The sequence below is a fragment of the Sphaerodactylus townsendi genome, linkage group LG07 (genome assembly GCF_021028975.2).
Source record: "Sphaerodactylus townsendi isolate TG3544 linkage group LG07, MPM_Stown_v2.3, whole genome shotgun sequence".
NCBI lineage: Eukaryota > Metazoa > Chordata > Lepidosauria > Squamata > Sphaerodactylidae > Sphaerodactylus > Sphaerodactylus townsendi.
The window spans coordinates 98,360,289-98,377,073 of NC_059431.1; the positions used below are offsets into that span (position 1 = coordinate 98,360,289).

Genomic DNA, 16,785 nt, shown 5'->3' on the forward strand with positions numbered 1-16,785 from the left:
ATTATAGCAAAACGTTGCTCTCCTTCCATAGAAATATATCATCTTAAGCATGGGTAACAACTTGAATATATGAGCAAGATTCAAGTCCAGCTGCACTTTAAAGACCAACAAGATTTTTAGGGTATAAGCTTTCGAGAGTCAAAGCTCCCTTCATCAGATACAAGTAGGAAAGGCCCAGGGAACTCTATTTCTACTTCTATCTGAGAAAGAGAGCGGGCAGCTCAATCCAGAGCCCTGGGGCAACCAGGGACAGTGCTGCTTCAGTACCACTTCGCTGCCTCCAGAGGATGTTTTGGTAGCACAGGGTAGCAAAACACACAAAAATCTCCCTCCTGTCAAAAAGCCCTCCATTGGATGGCATAAGTCCATGCCCCAGGCGCTGATGTCCCAGAGGCAAAGTTGGGGTGGAAGTCATTACGTTGGCTCTACTCCCAATCACGCCCTCGGAATGCTCCCAGCTATGCCGGTGCAGCATTCTGCACCAAAGGGGAAATGGCAGTCATTAGGCATTGTGGCTCCCAGGCACCTGCATATCTGGCTCCTTTGTACCAGCACAGCTGTGCTGATTCCAGAAGTGAGCCTGCCCCCTCCCCCAGTTGTGTTCTTAGTCTCCCCAAAACCTATGCCTTGGAAATCTTGTTGGTCTCTAAGGGCGAATTCCCACTGCCTCCTTAGCACGGTTTCGGGCCACTTACTAACACGGTTTCATCGACGTCCTCCCCATGACTTCTGTGGCAGCAACCGTTTCTGACGCTCGTTTTACCCATTAATGTGTGTCCCGGCAGAACCTGGATGCAAGTGGGTTGGGCCCCGTTACCACAGTTTACGGCTGTTCCGAGGGGAGGAACAAGGTTTGGAACCTGGAGTTGTTCCCCGCCCCAGAGCGTGACGTGCATTTCGCGCAGCCAATCAGTGCTCCCGGCGCTGTTGCTGTGCGTGCGCATCGTTTGGTCAGTTTTGCTTTCCGCTGTGGGAAATAACGGTAGAAAGTTAATCGTTTAATCGTACATCGTGCGCATGGTAAATTGATGAGCGGTAAACTTTTCATAATCAGTTATAATGGACAAACGAGTGATTTTGCCGCACAAACAGGATTAGAAGGATAGTTTTTTCTGCAATGGCTGGCATTTCGGCAAGCATGCCAAGTCTGAAGGTCCCCAGTAGAGGTGTGTCGTGGCGGCCAGATGAGACAAGGGACCTCATTGGGATATGGGGCAAGGAGGAGGTTCAGAGCACACTTTAAAAAAAATATAGAAACTTTAATGTGTTTGAGCGCGTGGCTGCTCAGATGCGGCAGAGGGGCCACAGGAGAAGCGCCTTGGAGTGCCGCACCAAGGCGAAGTCCCTGAAGAGGGACTTCAAGAAGGTCGTTCAGCACAACAAGATATCAGGAAACAGCCCAAAAACGATGCCATTCTTTGATGAGCTGGCCATAATTCTTGTAGAGGACAGGAATGTTCATCCCCAGGGACAGCTCAGGACTACGGAGCTTGCTGTGGGCAATTCTTCAGATATGTCCCAATCCACCACACCATCCGTGACTCGTTCACCACTGCTGACCATCAGCCAGATGGACATCTTGAGTCCCTCTCTCTTCTCCTCAGGTAATTTCTCTCTCTTCTCCTCAGGTAACTGGCTTCTGCGGGGCTTTCAAAGGCGCCTCGCTCCCCAGCAAGGCAGCGGGGCGAGGCGCCTTTGAAAGCCCCGCAGAAGCCGGCAGCCAAGGCGAATCAATTGCAAACGCTACCTCAGAAGCAGTTTAGCAACAAGTGGTAAGCGGGCTTGCGAGGAACTGGCGAACTCCACCTCACAAACCAGAAAGACAGTTGCACAGTAGAGCGAGATCTTAAAAACCATTCAGTTGAACACACGATTGAACGGTCAACTACTGGCTCGCTAACCAGGAACGCAACTGTAGATTGATTTGACCCTTGCGCAGTCTACTTCCGGGTTGATGGAACGATCACGTTTCTGAGCATGTGCAATACAAGTGAAGGATCGCCTGTTAACCGATTTAACGGTAAAACTTTCAGAAAATAGTTGCTTTACAGTAAATGACAAGTATTCATAGTGGTTGCACTTCAGCTTTCGCACAGGTTTTTTAATGGGTAAAAATGGGTAGTGTTTCTGAAGTGGCTAACAGGTCCCGCCCAACTGAACACCGACCAATCAGATTAGGGCAATGAAGCGCGATCACATGGCTGTGGGGATTGCAACGATGCCTGCACCCGGGAGTGTCTGCTGTCTGCTCGCTGTGGTGGGGAGGGAGAAACTGTGATGAGGAGGACACGGATTCACAAGGAACAGGTTTGGATCCGCTTGCAATTTTCAAGTGGGAATTCGCCCTAAGAGGCTACTAGACTCAAATCTTGCTCTTCTACTGCAGACCAACATGGATACCCACCCACCTGAAACTAATTTGAATATATGAATAGTTAGCGGCTGTTATTTTGTAAATATGAGCCTGATTGTGATTGGGTTTGAATCAGAAAGGTGGTGTAGAGGGAGGAGGTGTAACCCTTGGCATCCCAGTACCCTTCTTCTAATCTAGAACAATCTCACAGAGTGGCTGCTGGGGCAAAAATATAAGCCGCTTACAGAATGCCAGCATCCAAGCTGCAGTGAGGAAAACAGCAATTCTATGGGCTGAGAAAATGGCATGATATGGGGAAGGGTTAAACCTTACCCCACAGCCCTGATGTGAATCTGGCTCCTACAAGGCTGTATGCCAAGGAGGGGAAGAAATTTTTGGTCTCTCCGAACACGGATCTCCCAGAGTATCACCTGAGTGGGTGTTCCTCTCCCAGTCAACCCTCCTCAGGATGAGGAAGCAAAAACCACCTCCACCGCAGTTCCAGAGGGCCAGTTATGTAAGTCTGCTACAGCACAAATCAGCATGAGCCTGGCAGCACCTTACAGACTATCTAGAATTTATTTCAGCATAAGCTTTCACGAAGCAGAGCCCGTCATCATCAGATGCATGAAGAGTATAATCATGCTGTGGATAGGTGCATAACTGAAGTTCCACATAGATGGGAAGCTGTAGCAGAGAGAGGAGGAGAGGGCTGTTTCCAATCGTGTTGTAAATCATTCCCTGTCCAAGGCACCAGAAGTTGTTGCACATAATGAATGGGAGAAAGAGGTCAGTTGATGGCCTGATTTAGCTCAGCAGAAGCATCCACTTTGGGTGCTAATTTGTTTCCCATAGCAAAGAGGGAATATTTGGAAGGACATTAACTCCTGCTCCAATTAGACATCTAAACATTCAGCATTTTGAGTTGGAAGTTTATCAGGAGAGATATAAAGAAGGGCTTTTTAAAAACACACACACGGCATTTTAAATACACCCTCTTTTTTTGCAATTAAATCTTGCATGTCGGCTCTGGCCTTTGGAATTTCTTTGCTCCTGACTGCGGAAATATGAAATATGGCTTTTGGGATGCAGGAGTTTCTGTTACACGACCTCAGTTATTCCCTGATGAAGTAACAACTCTGGGCCAGCTGCCCAGAATCCTATCACATGCATCAAAATACTTTAATTTCTTAGAGCCTTCCGGAAACCTCATTGGTTAACCAAATCAGGAATCCAGTTACATCACCCAGTACTTAGTGCGATTCACTTAAGAATAGATTTTTCACCAGCATAACAGACTTGGACCAGCTAAGAGCAGTGACCAGAAAATGGTCAGATTCAGACTTTTGCAAAGTGAGATCCCCATGGAAGATTCTTCCGCTCTATTTTGCCATCTGCACTTGGCTGTCTGTTGTACAGCTTGTTCCTTCCTTCACTTATTTGTGACTGGCAGAGATTCAGCTGTAATTTGTGTTTTCGGAACCCCACCAAATCTTTTGTATTGATCTGTTCTGTTTCAGGAGATGCACAAAATAAACAGGCAACCTGCCCAAAGTCAGCTGTCTTTTACAGACAGCTCCCATAGCAACAAGGTTGCCACCAGAACAAAACACACGCGCGCATGGTAGCAACAGGTTCGTTCAGAAACCTCTGAGACTGGTGATACTGTGATCTGACATTCCTTTCCTAGCTGTTTTGGTCACCGGCGCCATCTTGTGGAGAATATCTTTATTAAAGCAGGAAACAAAAATCTATTTCTTCACGCCATCCCAGAAGCAGGTAAAGAACCTCTCCCGTGTAGTGTCTGTCGAAGGTCGATTCCCCACCCACCATTAGATGCACGCTCCTCACGGCAAATACCCCGGGGTCCTGCAGTACTCCCCTCTACACCAGCAGTGACAACGCAGCGACAACGCAGTCACCCCAATTCTGCTGCTCCTCCTACTCCTCAGCGCACGTCATTTCGGATCCTGGTCGGAAGTACACCTTTTTGAAACCGCGCACCGAACACGGAGCAGGGGTCCCCTCCACTTTCACTTTTGAAGTGGGGAAAGGGCCTGTGGCTTTCATGGTCAGAATTAACTGGCTGATGTGGGTTTTCTGGGCTATCTGGTAGTTTTGCTCCTAACGTTTCGCCCCGCACCTATGGCTGGCATCTTCAGAGACACATCACAGTATGACGTGCCACAGAGAGAAACACATCTACCCATGACATGCCAGTCATAGATGTGGGTGAAACACTAGGAGCAAAAAGTACCAGACCATGGCCACACAGCCTGGAAAACCACAACAGCCAACCTGTCCCATCTTCAGACAAGAGCTGGTTCCTGGAACCGCATGCAGTCCTGGAGTTGTCTTTGGAAGGGCAGGAAGGCAGATCCTGAAATAAGGTGACTGTGTTGTTGATGTTACGAAAATTTCATCATCACAGAATCCTTGCACTCCCAAGGAGAGTTACACTCTACCAAGTCCATTGAAATAAAAGGATTTAAGGACCTAACTCTGCTTAAGATGCATGGTGGGTCCCCAAAATGAATCTTTGGTAGGCTGTTGAGCACAGTGAGGAATCAATAAACATTTCCATCAAAATGGTCAGGGTTGTTCATTGTTACCCAGTGCATAGCCAACATTCATGGTGGCCCAGATTAGTCCCCTTTGGCTGACTCATGACCAGTCCACACATTCTAAACTCTCGACTGCCTTGGCTGCCACAAAGACTTTCCATCAGATGTGCACTGCTCAGAACTTAATTCCCAATTATGCACAGGCATAATTCAGACCAGGACCATGGCACATCCATCAGTCTCTTCCCGCCAGTGCCATTGTCCTACCTGAAAGGGATTTGGGAAGCCATAATTTGTCCTACTTGGGTAACTTGCATGCAGCCACAAGCTCATTTAAGTTTCTTCAGAAGGGCAAACAGCAGTTATTGGAGCCATTTCACATCAGGAAAATGGCACAGGAGGAGAAGAAGAGTTTGGATTTATATCCCCCCTTTCTCTCCTGTAGGAGACTCAAAGGGGCTTACAATCTCCTTGCCCTTCCCCCCTCACAACAAACACCCTGTGAGGTAGGTGGGGCTGAGAGAGCTCCGAAAAGCTGTGACTAGCCCAAGGTCACCCAGCTGGCGTGTGTGGGAGTGTACAGGCTAATCTGAATTCCCCAGATAAGCCTCCACAACTCAAGCGGCAGAGCTGGGAATCAAACCCGGTTCCTCCGGGTTTGATTCCAGATCAGAGTGCACCTGCTCTTAGCCACTGCTCTTAGCCACTATGCCACTGGGAAGTCTTTGGGGAGAGGCTGTGTTACTCAGTAGTAGGTCATCTGTGTGGCATGTAGAAGGCCCCAGGTTCAATCCCTGGCATCTCCAGTTAAAAGGATTAGGGGCAGTAGGTGATGTGAAAAACCTCTGCCTGATACTGAGCTAGCGTTAGTTTGAGTAGGCAATGCTGTCCTTGAGTGACCAAGGGCATAATTTAATATAAAGCCACTTCATGTATTTCAAGGCTTAAGCCCAATCTATCCACACACTGGAGTTTCAGTCCAAAGTGGGCCCATGCAGATTGAGAAAGGAAGTCGCAAGTGATCCATCTGACTGAAAGTCATTGTGTGATAGGCATGAGGACGTTGTATTGTGTGAATGGGCCTGTTCTGGAGAGGACTGCTTGACCTTTCCCTACCCTGAGCTTGTAACAGATAAGTTCACCAATTAAGGATTCAATTTATTTTATTCTGTTTAATTTATACCCCACTTTTCATCCCAGTGCAAACCCAACATGGCTCACAGCATTCTCCCCTTCTCCATTTTGTCCTCACAATAGCCCAGTGAGATAGGTTAGGTGAGAAGAGAGCCCCCTTCCGCACATGCAGAATAATGCACTTTCAATCCACTGTCAATGCACTTTGCAGCTGGATTTTACTGTGCAGAACAGCCAAATCCACTTGCAAGCAATTGTGAAAGTGGATTGAAAGTGCATTTTTCTGCATGTGCGGAAGGGGGGCAGAGAATAACTGGCATTTTCATAAGTATAGGTGTAATATCATTTTTAGAAGAAAAAATAAACTAGAGTGTCAATAAGCCAGCTGGGATCTTTGGGCATTTTGGCATTTGAAACAGACTCGTCTTTCACCTTCAGAAAGCAGACTATACTCTGTCTCAGAAAAAGATGTTAGTACGGTCAGCTGAGATGCAGCAGCTTTCGCATTAGGCTATAGTTCTAAACAAATATGAAAATTATAATTCATTTTTACATGCTGCCTTCATCAAAACTGTACAATAAATATAATTCAGTATAATTAAACTGAATGCAGAAATGTATTTTTACTTTCAAACAAATGTGTGTCTGTGGGGTTGGATAGGCACTAGGACCCAGGCAGAGCATACTACAACATTCTACAACAAAGAATGTTCTGAGGTGGAGGAATATACAATCCTACTAACATCTTTTTTCTGAGACAGACTGTAGAAATTATACTTTTGACACCTGATACAGCAGCCTACACTTTTCCCACCTGACAAAGTTCAAAGCTTTCATTCCAACGAAGCACCATACTGATGAAAGCATTTAGGCAGGGCTCCCTCAGCTTTTTGAGCCTGCTGGCAGAATTGGAATTCTGAGGCGGCATGATGAGCGCAGCAACAAAATGGCTGCCACAAAATAGCTGCAGGAGGCAAAACAAGTCACAAAATGATTGCCACAGCTTTACCCTTAATATCAGTGTAGATCCTTGTGCTATTCCCGAAGCAACATTTTTTAAAAATCTGCACAGCCAAACAAATCTCCAATAGCCAATCAGAGGCCTTTTGGGGCACAAGATCTACATGGCCTCAACTTTCCTTAAGAAAGTTGGCAGGCACCAGAAAAGGTGCTGGTGGGCCTCATGGCATATACAAGCACCAAGTTGAGGAGCCTTGCATTTAAGGTCTTCAGAACGACTGAACAGTGTTCCCTGGCAACATAAGTTTGCCTCTTTAGTGGGCCAGCTCTGAGTAGGAATATTGCTTTTGCTTTGGAGCTGTCCAAAGGCATGGCTCTAGATGCCAACAAATTTTTTCTGCCAGAGCTCCTGTGTCTTTAACAGCAGCAGCAATGGACAGAAATTCAGCAAGGGAAGTCTTTCAGGGCATTGCCAAGAAGAAGATTCAATTGTTGAATGCCTGCTAACCATAAAAGAACAGGAGCCTTCCCTGGAAGAGGAACCATGAACTTGAGAAACCATGCCAGAAATAATTTTATGGACCCAAGAGCCAACATATTAAATTAAGGGTAAGGGATCTCTGGCATGCATGCTGATGACACACAACATTTGGCACTTACATCTGGGTCTCCCCTAAGCCACCAACAGATGTTTGAGCCCAAGAAGGCAACAGATGTTTGAGCCCAACACACATTCTCCTGCCTCCTCAGCCACTAGTTGAGTCCAAAACAAACCCTTAACATGTTACCAGCACTGCTGTGACTTGGCTTATATCAAGTTATGTCTTTACAACACCTACCTCCATTTGACAAGCACATCAATATCTTTCTAGGTCAGGGGTCTGCAGTCTTTTTCAGTCTGTGGGCACATTTGGAATTATGACACAGCTTGGCATATGAAGCAACAAAATGGCTGCCAATGGAGGTGCTGCTGCTCACAAAATGGCTGCCACAGCTTACCTTCAGTAACTCATTGTAGATCCTTGTGCTATAGTGGCAGCTGTTGGCAAAGTCACATTTTAAAAGCTGCATAGCCAATTGAATCTCCAATAATCCACAGGTTTCTCTATCTGGCCCCACCCATTTCCTAAAAACTATTGGTGGCACAAGAAAAGGTCTTGGGGTGGTACCAATGGGCACCACACTGGACCCCTGTTCTAGGTAAAAATTGCTCTTTTGGTGCTTGATCCTCCCAATAGCAGTCTAACACTGCATTAAACACACATTAAATTAATTCTTGCATCATCACAGATACATTAACAGCTTGACTTTTGTTTGTAAACTGTTGTTTTTATTAGCTGCTTTGAGATTAAGAAGATAAAGCAGGATATAAATGTTTTATACCAGCATTTAACCAACCAGTTGATAAAACATATTAGATAGGTAAGCAAGCATTCTCATACATACACACAAAGAATTGTGTTGCCTCAAACATTCTGTAAAACAAAACTAATATGTTGAAGCTTGCCTCTGCCTAGAGATCATGTGTGTGTATGTGCTAATTACAAGTAAAGAAGAGAAGAGGATTTATACCCTGCCTTTCTCTCCTGTAAGGAGTCTTACAGGTGGCTTACAAACTGCTTTTCCCTTCCTCTCCCCAAAACAGACACCTTGTGAGGTAGGTGAGGCTGAGAGAGTTCTGAGAAAACTGTGACTAGCCCAAGGTCACTCGGCAGGCTTTGTGTGCAGGAGTGGGGAAACAAATCCATCAGATAAGAGTCTGCTGCACATGAGAAGCAGTGGGGAATCAAACCTAATTCTCCAGTCCACCACTCTTAACCACTACTACACCAACAGCACATCCAATCATAAACTCAGCACAACTCCAGGGGTTAGGACTTCAAGCAGAAATTCGAACCCACATCTCCCTCCTGTCATCCCAATTGTTCTAGGCTGGGCTGGAGATCACTTCTGTAACAACCTGCACACACTAACTTACAAGTAAACCCCATTCAGCTTAGTGTTAATTACTTCTGAGAAAGAGCAGGGGTGTAAAGCTTAAGGCTAGTGCTGTCTGACCCTTTGAAGGTTTGTGGTGTGGTTCAATGAGCCCAATTCCCAGCTAAGTGCACACAGGATTGCAGCCAGTGTGATCTAGTGGTTAGGAGCAGGTGGACTCTAATCTGGAGAACTGGGTTTGATTCCCCATTCTTCCTCATGAGCAGCCAACTCTAATCTGGTGAACTGGATTTGTTTCCGCACTCCTACATTCCTGCTGGGTGACCTTGGGCCAGTCACAGTTCTCTCTGAACTCTCTCATCCTCAGCTACCTCACAAGGAGCCTGTTGTGGGGAAAGGAAGGTGTTTGTAAGCCCTTCTGAGTTTCCTTACAGGTGGGAAAGGGGAGGGGGGTATAAATCCAAACTCTTCAGCCACAGTTTTCTTCAAAAGTAAATTCTACTGCTTTTACTCCCAAATAAGATTAAGACGGAATCACAGCCAGAACCCAGGAACATTTTCTCAGGGGAAAGTAGGGGAAATATCCACGAAAAGTAGAACAGAAGTCCCAACTGTGCCTTAAAGAGGAGCAGAATTTATTCCAAGAGAAGTTTCCAGGTGTCACCTGTCAGTTCATCACATGCACCTGAGCGCCCATCCCTTTGGTCTCTGTTTTGAAATTGGCCCGATCTTACACACCCAGCAGTTAGAACTAGAACAGATCATCCCACCCCCGGAGCTGTGGTTAAGAGAGCCGGACTTGTATCAGGGAGACGCGGGTTCGAATCTCCCTCTCGTGCTCGCCGGGTGTCACTCTTGGTCTAGCCTACCCCACGGGGTTGTCGTGAGGACAAAACGAAGGCGAAGAGCACAAAGCAAGCCGCCTTGGGGGCGAAAGGCCAGGCACAAATAGAATAAACAAACAGGTGTCCGCCGGCTGCCTTCTCCGTGCGCTTTGGTCGAAGGGGTGGTGATGGTCACTTCCAAGGAAGCGGTGCTATAAGGCGGCCGCCTGCAAGCCCGGGGCACCGACTTCCGAGGAGCCCTCCTGAACCTTCCGAGGGCCCTACTGCACAGTGGAGGGGGCTCAGGATCGCGGGGCTCGCCAGGTGCCAAAGGATTGGCGGAGGCGCAAAGCTGGGCTAATTGGCGCGCGCGCGCCCTGCCCAATGGGACTCCGGCGCGGGGCAGATAAAACCCTGGGCCGGCGCTGGGCCCGGCATGGCTCCCGTCTGTGTCCGCCCCGGGGGCCCTTTCCAGTCTCTGGCGCAGCTGCCGGCCCGGCCGGCCTCACCTCTCCTGCCTCATGGGGCGCTGTGCGCTCCAGGTTTTGTCGTTGCTGCTCGCTGTTGTGGCTGCTGGCTGGGGGGATCCGTGGCTTGAAGAGGGTAATGGGAGAACTCTCTGGGGTCCTGGAGTGGGGGGAGCAGGGGGCGTCCTGAGGTGCCTGGGCGGGGCTGGGGTAGCTCTTTAGGGTCAGTGGGGTTTGCAGTGGGGTCGCCGTGTGGCCTTAAAACCCGAAGGTCAGTGGTCTCTTAAGCCCAAATGGCACCTGCTGGAAGAGTCAATAAACAAGTGTTGCTATTTGGTTAGAATTTACTTTGGAGAAAAACTGTTCAGTGCACGCTTAGTCAGGGAAGGGACCCATTGAGCTACACCACCAACCTGCGGAGGGCTGGACAGCTCTAGCCCTAGGCTTTACAACCCTGTTCTTACTCAGAAGTGAGTAGAATTAAGGCTTAACGGGGCTTACCCACAGGCAAATGCATGCAGGTTGCTGCCCTAGAAGTGACTTATTGCCAGCCCAGCCTAGAACAGCTGGGGTGACAGAGGAGAGATGAGGGAGACCCTGGTTCAAATTCCTGCTTCATGTTCTAAGACTAGTTGGGTGGCCTTGGCCAGGGCAGTAGTGAAAGAAAAGGCCAGGCATTCTTGGATCCTCTGCTTTTTAGCTTAGAATTCTCACCAGAGAATTTGGAATTCTCACCAGAGAATTTAGCTTAGAATTCTCACCAGGCTCGATTTGCGAGTCTAGTAACAACCAATGTTACTTAAAAATTAGCTTCAGGATGTGTATATGTGGGTGTGTATAATCTTGAAGCCCATTTTTTAAAAAAGAAAGTCTTCCTGAAACTAATTTCAGGGGATTTGGCATGGCAAAATAGTTTCTTGAAAAGCTAACTGACTTTTCTAATTTGGAGTAGTAGGTGTCCCCCCCCCCATTAGTTGGAGTACGTTTTGCAGTGGAAGTAAAAGGGACCCTTGACTGTGTTCCCAGACAATATTTTAGCATTGCGTTTTGTGGAAGACTAGAGGGTAGAATTCAGGGGCTGCTTTAATGCCACAGAATCCATTTTGTAAACGAACTGTTATCTCCTGCCTGAAGATTGGCAGCCCTAATTAGTCCCATTTCTTCTCATGCTGTTTGGGTCTTCTGAAGTTGTCCGTGCTCTTGGAAAGCAAGCCTATCGGCGTTCCCAGAAATCCTGCTGGAGCAGTTGGTCTTCTAATCTTTGCTCTTGGGGAGGGTCACGTGGCTTCCAACTTCACCTTTCTTTTTTCTTCCCCTTGCAGGCAGACGCTCTTGCAATGCCTCTCAGCAAGCTGCGTGTGGAGATAAATGTATTCCTTTAACATGGCTTTGTAACGGTCAACAAGAATGCCCAGATGGGTCAGATGAACGCTGCGGTAAGTCTTCCGGCTTCATATCAACTCTGTTACAGGTGTGCCTGCTAAAGAGATGCCTTCCCACCTCACTGGGGAGTTTAAAAAAACCCAAGGCAGCATCTCTGGTAGTGGGAGTCAACCGCGGTTGCCTGCCTGGGGCTCGTATCCCCCTTTCCCCAAAGCAAAGAGCAACTCCTGTTTTTCCTCCACTTTACTAGAGTAAGAGCAGAGGTGGGATCCAGCAGGTTCTCACCAGTTCCCGAGAGTGGGGTACTAATTATTTGTGTGTGCCGAGAGGGGGTTACTAAGTGGGTCTGCTTTTCCGTTAGAAATTCCATTAGGTCCAAAAATCATAAAGTCCTGTTTCCTATGTGGCTGGTTAGCGAAGGTAGAAAACAGGATAATTCTCCCTGTTGGGCTGTTTTAAAAACATGTTTTAGAAATATGGTAAAGTTTCTTGTTTAAGGAAAGTATCCTTTTGATTTCTAGAAACAAAATTAAGTATTTGAAAGTATTAAGTATTTGACAGGCAGTCAATTAGAGGAGAAGTAGTTGTTTCTGTTGGCAGTAGACGATCAGACTTGCTATAATGAGTTTAAATTATGGACAGAAAGATACCAGCTGGAAATTAGGAACTTTTTTTACAGTAAGAGTTTTTTACAGTAACAGAGAAATTATTAATGCCCCGCCCCAGAATGCCCAGCCACGCCCCCGTCATGCCCCACCCAGTCCCATTGGCGCTATGCCACTGTTTGAATCCTACCACCATGGGAACCTGTTACTAAAATTTTTGGATCCCACCACTGAGTAAGAGGTGCTTTTAAAGAACTCAGCAGGTGTTGCCTTTGTGTCTGCAGGGCCTTCAAAACTGGCTACCCCATCACAACACATTTGATTTAGAACTTGCTAACAATCTTGTAATAGGTCCCAGTGCTCCATGGCAGCCATTTTGTGGTGTTACTGTGAGCCGGCAGCATTCATATGCTCAACAAGGTTAGGGGGCCCTGTTTTACAGGGCTGGATTTCTCATAAATAGAAGGGTGTGGCAATATGGTGCTTTCAGTGTACATTTGTCACTTTCAGTGTATGTTTGTTAAGCATGCACAAAGAACCAATTGCTCAACTATATAGTGGCATTCCCCCCACCCCCACCCCTGCAAAGATACTCATTTGGAGTGGTAATTCCTATCTTACTTTTGGTAGTCTACATATAAATAGAAAACAGTTTTTCTCCAGTTTCTGTTCTAACCAGCAAAGGTATCCAGAATCTCCCAGCCATGAATCATTTTGTTGGGCATCTTCTAGCCATTAGTTCCATAAAAGCCTGGAGAATAGTATGCTATTTTGCTATTCGTGGCCATAAGAACTCTTACTATACGCTTGCTGCGACTGCTAAACCGCTTCCTAAGCAAATGTAGGTGTAATTGTCAGTAAGATAACTGATGAACTTGTAAAATTGAGTCACTAGACTTTTCGGCAGGCTAAATGGGAAGCTATTAAAGCAAACCAAATGCTCCTGTTTTTCCCTCTCTAGAAGAAGCATGTCGTGGTGACCTACAGGCATGGCAGTGCCTTGATGGGAGCTGCATTCCTGCCACCTGGCTGTGTGATGGTGCTGTTGACTGCATGGACGGCTCAGATGAAAAGAATTGTGGTGTGTACCAAAGGTTTTCTTTAGTAGCTGGAGGAGCCAGGCCTCTATGCAGATATCAGCTTCAACAGTAAAGCTGTTAACACAAAACATTGGCTGCCTATGGCTTTGCCCTTAACAGTTTCTATAGTTTCTATATACAGTTGCCAACTGATCTGGAGTGAAATGTCCAGTCTCTTCAATAGAATCTTGATTGGGTTCAGACTAGGTGATATGAGAAAAAAAAAAGATGGCGACACTGGGGAAGGATGCCTGCAGAGCTACTCCACAAATACTGTACATTTTTCCTTGATCGTGCTTGCTTGTTGTTTGTGGTCTTAAAATAGTTAACAAGTGCCTGCAGTTTGAGAGCTGTGTGAATTTGGGCTGAAGGGAACTGCTTCCCTGAAACAGACTGAGGAATCTGTGGAGCCTAATTGAGTACCTTCTTTTAATCATTATGTGGGCTGCCTGGTAGTGATTTATGCTTGAGACCTAATGACTCCCTCGACCCCCGCTCCTTGATTTTCCTTGGACTTTTAGATGTTTGGCACTTTAAAGCAATCATTTAACATACTGGCAAGATTTCTCTCCTGTTGTTGAACTGGAAGGTTGAACTCTATTCACTGATACTACCATGACTGGGTAAAATGGCAGCTGGAGAACGCCTGAGAAATACGGAGGAGTTGAGCCCTCCTGTGCCTAAGCAATTAAAAATTGATGATTTTTTTACACCTCATAGTGAGTCTCCGTTTAATTTTACAATCCCAACATCAAACGGTTTTCCCCTCTGAAGGGAAACACACTCCTTGCTTCTGCTCAATATGAAGGTGGAACTGTGGGAGTCACTAACAACGCTGACCCAAGCTTGAGTTTACCTATGAGTAGTCCCATTAATTATAAATTGCCAGGCTCTGAGGAGCTGGCCAGGACATCGCAATCCACCTCCAGGAAAGGAGATGCAGTCTGCGAGATGTGCTTGAGGAGTTCTGCTGACACCACTTCTCTTTGTAATCTTCTTGCTAGAACTCTTGATAACATTCACAATGAAATAAAAAAATCAAAATGAATTTGGACTCATTGTGCAAACAATTCTCTGAGCATCATACTATGGATTTAGCTCATAGAATTAGGAACAACTGTGGTTTAAAGCAGACAGAGCCATCTGCACTCTTCATCTTAAGCACAAATTAGCACTATTTCACATAAAGGTGTCTCCAATACTCAACATACTAATTGCCTACAACTGATACATGACTAGGTGATATTAATTTACCTCAATTCCTGAAAAGCTTCAACAGGCCATTCTTATACATTAAGCCTGCATTAAAGGGACAGGATGCTTTTCCTGAAAAGCTTCAACAGGTCATTTCTATACATTAAGCCTCCGTTAAAGGGACAAGATGCTTTAATCCATGCCAATAGCAATCCTAATTCCATATTCCGTTTTCCTAATTCCCTTTTCTCCCCTCCCCTCATTTTGTTCTCTCTCCCTTCATACATTGTATGAATTAGGAGTTCATGAAATCTATCTGTCTTGAACTTGCTGAATTTTTAATATAATCTGGATGCAATTATATTGGATTGCTACAGATTTAAGATATTGGGTAAAAAGTGTCTGCCAGGATCCCAAGAATTTCTTGTGTGTTTCAAAACACCTTACATCTCTGAATCACAACAGAGACTATCTGAAACGTTACCTCAATGCCCTTGTTTGAATTTGGGGTCTTCAGTCACCCCAATGTGCTCTTTTTCATTCCATTAATTTTGCTTGCCTGCCTGTCTACAGAACAGGAAGAACCCTTCCAGGCTGTACAAACTTTTTTTTTAAAGCCCTAGAAAAAAACTGTCTCATTTATGTTTGCCAGTGGCAGTTTAAGGATTTGTTCTATAATATGAGACCCTTTGGAAGCTGCTGTTGATACGTCATCCATTTTGGGGGGGAAAAGCAGTATGAGGTTTAGTTTGACTTATCAGAAAATGTAGGTTTAATGCTGAACACATCTAGAGCTGTTATAGGAACATTATTCTTCCTTAGGGTGAGGGGGAGAGAAGACTATGAGAGAGATGTTGTAAAGAGACCTTTAGTCCAAAATTGCCTTATGGGGAGCATGAAAAAAAAAATCTCCTGATCAGCTTGCAAATCTGAGTTCTTACTTTAGGTGTATCACCTAGAACAAGAGCTTGAATCTCTCTAATCTGCAGGTCTGTTAGGGCTGATACTAGCATCTGCTCCCAGGGCACCTTCTATGCCAATTAACCAAATTGTCCAGTCTGGTCGGATCTCTTCAGAGCTGAAAAGCCAAACTGGATCGGTACTTAGTTTGGGAATCACCAAGGAAGATGATTGACATTATATGTAAATATTTGAATAATAATTGAACTTTGGGCCTCTTCTCTAGAGTCTGAAACTGCAGGTTACATTTTAGGCTATTTCCCTTTGAGACACATTGGTGGGGTGACCTTAGTCCAACACAATTAAAAAAAAATTACTAAGACATTACAGGGAACTGTCATTTCTGATGCCGGTGTAGTGTAGAGAGCCAGCATGGTGTAGTGGTTAAGAGCAGGTGCACTCTAATCTGGAAAACCGGGTTTGATTCCCTGATCTGCCACTTGAGCTGTGGAGGCTTATCTGGTGAACCATATTAGCTTGTGCACTCCAACACATGCCATCTGGGTGACCTTGGGCTAGTCACAGTTCTTTGGAGCTCTCTCAGCCCCACCCATCTCACAGGGTGTTTGTTGGGGGGAGGGAGAAGGGAAAGGAGATTGTCAGCCCCTTTGAGTCTCCTTGAAGGAGAGAAAGGGGGGATATAAATCCAAACACCTCCTCCACTTCCTCTTCCCTCCTCCTTCTTTTGTTGCAGTGTGCGGAATGAAGAAAGTCCCATGCCAAGGAACTAATCAGTGCATTGAACCATGGGAAATATGCGATCAGCACACAGACTGTGAGGATGGCTCAGATGAAAAAAATTGTTTCATGGATAAGTGCCTGACTGGTCAATGGCAATGCCAGAACAGAGTATGCATAATGGCAGACTGGAAATGTAACGGCATCGACAACTGCGGAGATCTCTCGGATGAAATCTGCAGTAAGCTTTTGGGCCTACTTTAGCTGAACATATATAAGTTGGTTGGATATGGAAATTCATCTTAAAACTACACTAAAGAAGCATAATGTAAACTCCTGGAATAGCTTGCTCTTAAGACTCTTGTGTGCGAAGAGCTGTGTAAAGTGCTGGCAAGTCTCAGCCAACTTATGGCAACTCATAGGGTTTTAAAGGCAAGCAGCTAACAGAAGTGGTCTGCCATTGCTTTCCACTGCTCAGCTCAACTGCCCTGGCCTTCCTTAGTGGTTTCCCATCCAGTTACCAACCAGGGCTGACCCTGCTTAGCTTCCAAGATCAGGCAAGCCTGGGCCATCCATGTTTGGGTCTGAAGTATCCTTACAAAAGTTAAATTCTAATTGTACTATGTAATTCCTGCTCTGAATTAAA

General features: G+C 45.9%; 1 protein-coding gene across 1 annotated transcript in view; it reads left to right on the plus strand.

Annotated features, from left to right (window-relative positions):
- The first annotated feature begins 16,312 nt into the window (after window positions 1-16,312).
- The window catches only part of LOC125436159 (low-density lipoprotein receptor-related protein 2-like), a 46,940-nt gene continuing 46,467 nt past the window's right edge, over window positions 16,313-16,785 (plus strand). Inside the window, exon 1 of the mRNA XM_048502873.1 lies at window positions 16,313-16,380. Coding sequence (XP_048358830.1) covers window positions 16,320-16,380 — 61 coding nt within the window. The 5' untranslated portion in view covers window positions 16,313-16,319. The remainder of the gene's footprint in view (window positions 16,381-16,785) is intronic.